Raw genomic sequence first — 7,439 nt, 5'->3', positions numbered from 1 at the left:
TTCTTACTTCACTGGGATCCAAAGCACAGCTATTAAACAATACGTCTAGATTGTGAAGTTTAATATCAGATAAGTGAACTGTCCTGGTAAGAACGTTTTTTTCCTCATTTTGTTATCCATTGACCTTATAAAAGAATGTGCAGAACATACAGTACATAAAAGTACCAGTATGGACTTTTGAGATCACTGTACAAGATATTCCCTCATTTAGATGTTTCACAATGATGCCATCATGCTGAAAAAAAGATTCAAGAACAGTGTGTGCCACCATATCACATCTACCTATTTAATGTCACTTACATTTCACAACAGTACATAAGTTTAGTTTTTTTCCCATCAGATTCTCTTGTCCTGTCTGCAGAGCTGAGGCTTATTACTGTAATATTATTCAGGCACTTTTAAATGTGTAAACACCGGATGACTGTTATACTCTTGAGTTTGAAACATTCCACGTTTACAACTGCTCTAAAATTTTCCTTGATTTTTATTATGTTGTAGTATGTTTATTAGGACGGGCGGTGTATAGCTGTGACTGTGTGTCATTTGTGTGTTGGTGCTCATGGAAAACATAAGCAACTAATTTTGCAATTTTACCAGCCAGGGCCTTAATGAAGTGATCCTGCTTCAACCTCTTGACTACCTTTTAGTCACAAGTGCTGTTGTCTAATACTGTGAAGAATGAAGGCCCTTTAGTTGAAGGGAGTATATCTTACTATTAGATATTAACTTTGTGTATGACTTCCTATTTCAAAGTGGCTCATGTGCAGTAATACATTGCATCACTATATTTCCCATATGTTGATACATGCTGTAAAACACTGTATGTCCATGTACCGCAGTATGTGCTCGCTTGTAACTGTTTCATGTACTTTACAGGACTGAACCGATTCAATCAAACCTCATCTTTAAATTTCTGTTTAGTGACATTAATTTAACCGAATGTGTTCTTTTAGTTATAGATGTATTTGGTCGCTTTTTACCTGTAAAGTTGTGTTTTTGTTCAAAAATAATTACTGTGTCTGTGTTTTATGACACATGGTAAGTTTAGGGAACAACTTATGTCATACTACCTTTACCTGTTTGTGGTAAATGCAAATAAACATACAGAAAACAAGTCATTTATATGATTTATTTAAGTAATCTAAAGTTAGACAAAAAGGATTTAGCAGCTAAAGAGCCTAGCGTTTTTATCAGGAGTTGGTGGAGACCAAAACAGAGTCAAAAGTAGAGTGAATATTGGACCTACATTTGTTGGATGGAAGGAAACATGATTCCAATGATTGCTAATGTTGCTATGTGTCTGCTGGATGTATAAGAACTGCTGAACTCTTAGCAATTCTGGAAGGTGATGTGATATATTAAAGGATAGGTTTGCACTTTTTAAGTCTGTGTTAAGTCAGACGGTAATGTTGAAAGATATCCACTTGATTTGACTCATTTGGATGGCTGAAGCTTGTTTCAAATAAGCTTTTAAATACATTTTTGCACAGAAGGAGGATTTTGGATTTTAACTCCATCACTTACATTGTTTAGTGCATTATGAAGGGATCTCCTCATGATCAGTATGAACAGGAGGAATGATTTTGGAAAGAAAAACCTGTTTCAGTGTTCTTTTGTGCAGATCATTGTTTTAAGACAGACTTGAACTGTGAACCTGTCCTTGAATATTGTGTTGTCAGCTTATTACATTTCCCATAAATGGCTAATCAATCAATGCTTCAATGGAATTTCTTCAATAGAGTATTGTGTTCAGGTATCACATTTGATTAGAGTGAAATGACTACAAAGAATCTGACACAGCCAGTTTCATCTTTTTGTTCCTGGCAACGTTAACTACACCACTAATGTGTATACAGTCCCTGAGGCATGGCTTCCTGTAAGTGTTCACTTGGGAAAAACTTGATACTCAACATACTACTTGCTTTTTGATTCATATATATTTCTCTTTTAAACATTTTTTTGTGTGTGTAGACTTTTGGTCTTTTGGCTTTGGTCAAGTTACACAAGCATCCAACATGGTTGAGAACAAGTGGCTGACAAGTATGACATAGTTTCTTCTATATTCACGACATATAGTCAGTATTTTAAGGATAGTAACACTTCCCTGTCCAAACTGAGAAAGAGAAACCTTTTCAGCCAAAACCACTTTGACCTTATTTGCATACATTAGTGCAAGTAGGCCTCTTATTAACTAGCTGTCATTCCTTTGTTTAAAACACAGGTAATTCAAAAACAAGTGGATGAGTGTCTCTAGTATCAGGTCAGGAGAACATAAACACTCTTGTTTGCTCTAATTTCTCAGTAAAGGTGTTTCTCTGCCAAGAGCCATGGACAGCCTGTTATGCAATAATCCCCGCTTCTCCGAGCAACCCTTTCTCTCCTTTCCCTGTTTCCGCAGGTGTGATGTTACATTCACAATCAGGTCAGGCCATATTTGTTGACCCACATTGATGTAACCCTCGCTGGAGTCAGATGATGGATAGGACGAGCATTGTCGGAGCTTCGTTTTGCAGTGATTGTGTTACCTGTCGGCGCAGTTGAGAAGCTCCAGGATAAGCCAATAATCCAGTATCTCCAGTATCTCACCTACTTTTGGTGGCCCCTCCTTGTGTGACAGGAAGAAGAAAAGAACAAGGTGTTTCACCCTTTTAATGGTCAAATTTAATCTCAGGTACCATTTTACTTTCATTCTTCTCTGATGTTTATGGTATGATTATGCTCCACTTGCACAAGACAAATCTAATCTAAAACCTTTACTTTGGCCTTTTTGTGCTTCATCTACAAACCAAGTGTACTCTTTGTACTGAAAATGTTCTGCTGATTTGCAGCTTCAAAAGTGCAGAGCCACTGGAAAATTGAAAGTGTTCTGCCACAGCCTGTGGAACTAAAGGGACTCTAATATCAGTGGAAAAGGAAAACCCTTTTTTTTTTTTTTTTTTTTGCTTAGGCAGGTTGAAACATTGCATCAATAAAAATTCTTAGCTTGCAAAGTTCAGTGTGCAGACAGACTCTCCTTTTCCTTTGTTGCTGCTTTTTGTCCTTAACCTTTATCTAACCTTTAACTGTAATATCATTCCCAAAGATCTGCATGTTCTAGCCTCAGTGCACTGTTTATCTCACTCATAAACTGCATTTTTTAACTTGAATTTAAGACAACTACAAACCCTCGGGCCGCTCTCTCACACCCCGCATTCCTCTCCCGTCTTCTCATCTGTCTTGCATTTAGGCCTAGTTTTTTTCTTAATCTCCATCTGCTATCCACCACCTGATAGCAACACTACAGAAGCTTGTTTCCCCCTTCAAATCCCTGGCTGCACATTGACATCTCTGCAGCTGGTCAGTCTCTCTGCGCATGCTGCCTGTTAATTAGACATGCTACTATTGTCAGTGTGTCAGTGGTCATGGGGAACGCCTCTATTCACGGGGCTATTTTTAGCCATTAAGTCAAAGTACTGTACAGCTCTAGCAATGGAGACCTGAATAGCCCTGACTCATACATCCATTGTCTCTTGAACCTCTGTGTAGAGGGCTTTGTCCCTCCCCACTCTGTGCAAGCACCAATAATTTCTGGTTTTCTCTTTTCGACTGCAATAGGTCTTCAACATGTCCCCCCCCCCTCCCCCCTTCTTGCCTCTCTGCTATTTTTAATCCACTCAGCAGTAAATTTAGCCCTGATTGCATAGACTGAGCAGGCTGTGAAGAATGAGCTGTCACGATATGCCCCGACCCACTCAGATTCAACCACAATGGGAATTCTCCTCCTCTCTTTGTAACTGGATCCCTAAAAATGTACAAAAGGTCGCATTTTACTACAGTTCCCATGTAGGAGTAAAGCTGATTCCAACTAATCTCATGCCGGTGACAGATTTAGACCAGGACAGGTTACTATTTTAAGCTGTAAACAGTGGTTATATTTAACTTTATGGTCAAGATAAAGCGTGGTGATAATCACCTCTAAAGACAACCCAGAAAAACAAAGCAGTACCTTTAGTGTCTTGTCTCAGAAATGAAAGCTGCAGAATAAGCTAGAAGTGTATTGAGCAGATATTGGTATCGGCCCAGTAACATGCCTGGACAAAACAAAACCCTGTGTGGCAACATGTTGAGCGTTATATGTGCTGACTGTGGGCACAGGAGGCACGCACTCTTCCCAACATTGTGTGACTTCCTAAAAGCATGCTAAACCTGTTGGAAATCATGGAGGCAAAACCCTGAGAACTGTTGTTTCTTTTTATTTTATTTTATTCAACTTAACAAATTCCATGAACTATGCACAATAAATATAATTCATTAAATTAATAACACATAGAAACATCAGTTAGTGGACAAATCAGAACATTTTGTTGCCCTTAAAATAATAATAATTATAAACTGTGAAAACATTCCCTTTTGAATGATCAAAGTGACAAGTCTTAAATACTTAAATAAAATGTGCTGTTGAAGAAATGCTTGGATTTGGTCTAATTTTCATGAGGAATTCTTCAAGCTGACATCTCTGACTGGTCCGTTCCAGTGTGGGTCCAGTTCTTGGAGTCTAGTCAACTGAGGCTCTGTCTGCTTATTCCCAGTCCTGCGCCTGTGCTCACCACCACGTGTGCTTGTCTGCTCACATGATTCAGTTTCCTGTAAAGGCTTCTTTCTCAGCAGAGAAAGGCGCAGTCATTCATTGGAAATCCTGTAACTCAGACAGCTGAGTCACTCCTTGGCCCACGAGTTCACCCTGACCTGGTAATATTTGTTGGAACGTTTCTCTTCCTTGTGTTCATTCTTTTCTGCCCCTCCTTGTCTCTTTCTCTTTCTTCCTCTGGGGCCCTTCCAAAGGAGTCCAACACAGACATTAACACAGGCCTTGTGCAGTAACTTTCTCCAAAATGCACACAATACATTTAAAATCCAAGCAGGTTTCATCGGTCGGGCAGGTTAATGACAGGCACCCATTGATCCAAACAGCGACTGTCTCTGCAGAATCTATTCACTTTGCTCAGTGCAGGGTCCTTCCACAGTGACGACTGAGGGTTCTGCAGAAGAAAGGACAATGCAGTTACCATCTGCTCATTTATGAAATGTGCAAACACTCTAACAATTCACATTGCACAACCACATCTGGCAACAGTTCATTGCAAGTACCAACAATAGCATTGAGAAAGCCTTGCCATAAAATCTTGCACATGCCTATGACGGTAAAACAATTCTCCTCACTGAAAGAAGGGAAGTGAGCAATACGTAGCAGTCCCTATGAGTAATGACACTTACAGTCACTAGAACACAGTGCAGGTCCATGGGTTCCCCTCCAGGTTTCACTCCACCAAGTATTTCTGCCAGACGCCTCATGTTGCTCACCCGCAGGATGTTGATGTCATTCTCGCAGCAGAATGCCTGGATTAAGGTGAAATGTATCTGGAGGGCCACATCCTCTTCATCATCTGTGGCCAGCAGACACAACACCACATTGTCTGGATCCCTAAGAGCAAGACAATAAAGATTGTAAGGAAAAAGAAAAAAGATGCATGTCTGACTATTGTTTTCTGGTGGATTTACTGGACCTCCAGCATTGATGTTATATTGAAACTTACGCATTTAGTGACTTTGCTGCCTCATAGACTCCAACAGTGATGCAATCCTGAGGCAATGCAGAGCTCAGCACCTCCTCTAATGCTTTGGCCACCGATTCCATCCTGAGGAAACACATATTAAACACATTTATCATTAATTGGTCAGAAAAACACACAAAAACAATAAGAGTTGAGATGTTAATCGCAATTAATAATTTGAGCCCAGAATATACAATATCATTTATATGAGTTGATGATATATAAGGTTAATGATGTAACATTGCATGCCTTACCGTTACAAAATTAGCAATGCGAAAACGTTAGGTTATCATACATGCACGCGCACACATACACAACACAGCTACATACAGTGCATACAATAGTGTTAACTTGCATGACCGAAGCATTTTAGCACGTTAGCTAGACGTTGCACTTGTGTGAATTAACGTTACAAGAGGTGAGACCAAACTACGCCGAGAGACAGTCGAAACCAGCATGAGACACCTCACTTAAAATAACAAGTTAAATAAAAATAGCTCTAAGTTAAGCCTTTGCAACGTTATCTCCAAACAAGAGTCTTAAAAACAGTTAACGGTGAAGTTTACACGCAAAGGAGTTACAGCCACGATAAGAAAAAACCCACCGAGAAGCAAAGTGAAAAACAGTACAATAAATATAATAATAATGATAATAACCTTTCTGAAGAACTCTCTCCACTGGTTTCTTCTAAAGTCATATTGCACATCCGAGCGACTTGGTGTGGGATAATATCCAGAGTGACTGTGCCTGCTGAGTGTCTGCTGACTGACTGACTGCCGGCTGAGTTCACTGTAGTAAAGCTTGTGCTTCTCAGAGCTCATTTGCATAAAGTGCTCCCATTGGTCAATCATAGATCACATTTTCAAATCGTTCTTTGAATACAGCGACACCCAGTGGCCGTAACAGCACATTTCATGTAAAAAGAAAAGCGCTTCATAAACAATAGAGCTCCAGTGATTGATAACAAGGCCACATGTAATCAGCGTTAGCCGTACATTGCACCCTATAAGTTTGATTTGTGTCCATTTAATCCTACACTTAATATTTAGTTTGCATGGGCCTTGTCTGCTTACAGCAACTGCAAAAAGAATGAATGAGTCAATATAGCCTACTGTAGTGTACTTATAACAACTGTAATGTCCTTTTCTGGGTCATACTGGTAAATGTAGGAAACCACTAACGTCTCACAGATCATAACGGCTCTGATTTGAATTTGAATTGAAACTGACATTTTGAATTTAAGAGGGAGTTATAGTAGCTTTAAATTCTTGTTGTCTCTGTAAGAAGCAGCATGTGATATGTAAACACAAAGTGAGTCATTAAAAGTCTGTTAATTTTTTATAGTTTATTGCACTTCCATATCTAATCAATGAGCTGTTTTCATTTTGTGTTTTAATCTCTCTTCTTTGAGTAAACATTATAATGAGAGTGTAAACAATTACATGACACAATTTATGTCTCCTGCTGGACCACACGTAGCCTGTTATTGCATATATTAAACATCTAGCTTCTAATAAAGGCATGATTGGAAGCACATCCATTCCAATACATCTTATGACAAAATAAAGTAGAGCCCGACCAATACTGGGTTTTTGGGGCTAGTAGGCTACCGATATTAGGCAGTGAAACAAATTCTGATATCAATATATTGGCTGATAATATTATATGTACAGAATATACAGATAAACACATCATCCCTCAAATGTAATACAAGTATTATATTTTACAGTTTAACAATAAACATGTACAAAATGACATAAGTTCATCAAAACAGAAAACGTATGTGGAAATGTTAGAATTAGAATTAGCTAAAAACAAACAAACAAACAAACAAGCAAACAAACATAT

General features: G+C 38.8%; 1 protein-coding gene across 1 annotated transcript; it reads right to left on the bottom strand.

Moving 5' to 3' along the window:
• Positions 1 to 4,293: 4,293 nt before the first annotated feature.
• On the bottom strand, positions 4,294 to 6,339 carry gadd45ab (growth arrest and DNA-damage-inducible, alpha, b). Its single transcript, XM_053321931.1, has 4 exons — positions 6,248 to 6,339; positions 5,574 to 5,675; positions 5,254 to 5,461; positions 4,294 to 5,018 (listed from the first exon to the last, which is right to left on the bottom strand). Exons 1-4 carry the CDS (start codon positions 6,295 to 6,297, stop codon positions 4,905 to 4,907), a joined length of 474 nt encoding a protein of 157 aa, XP_053177906.1. The 5' UTR covers positions 6,298 to 6,339; the 3' UTR covers positions 4,294 to 4,904.
• Positions 6,340 to 7,439: the final 1,100 nt, after the last annotated feature.

The sequence above is a fragment of the Scomber japonicus genome, chromosome 7 (genome assembly GCF_027409825.1).
Source record: "Scomber japonicus isolate fScoJap1 chromosome 7, fScoJap1.pri, whole genome shotgun sequence".
Lineage (NCBI taxonomy): Eukaryota > Metazoa > Chordata > Actinopteri > Scombriformes > Scombridae > Scomber > Scomber japonicus.
The sequence above is the reverse complement of the archived record's forward strand: the minus strand, read 5'-3'. Positions and strand labels throughout refer to the sequence as shown.

Coding starts and splice junctions, on each gene's coding strand:
- gadd45ab (XM_053321931.1), bottom strand. CDS start 6,297: ATGTGCAATATGACTTTAGAAGAAACCAGTGGAGAGAGTTCTTCAGAA. Junction 5,462..5,573: donor GCAGCAAAGTCACTAAATGC/GTAAGTTTCAAT, acceptor TCTTGCTCTTAG/GGATCCAGACAATGTGGTGT. Junction 5,019..5,253: donor TGCACTGTGTTCTAGTGACT/GTAAGTGTCATT, acceptor TTTCTTCTGCAG/AACCCTCAGTCGTCACTGTG.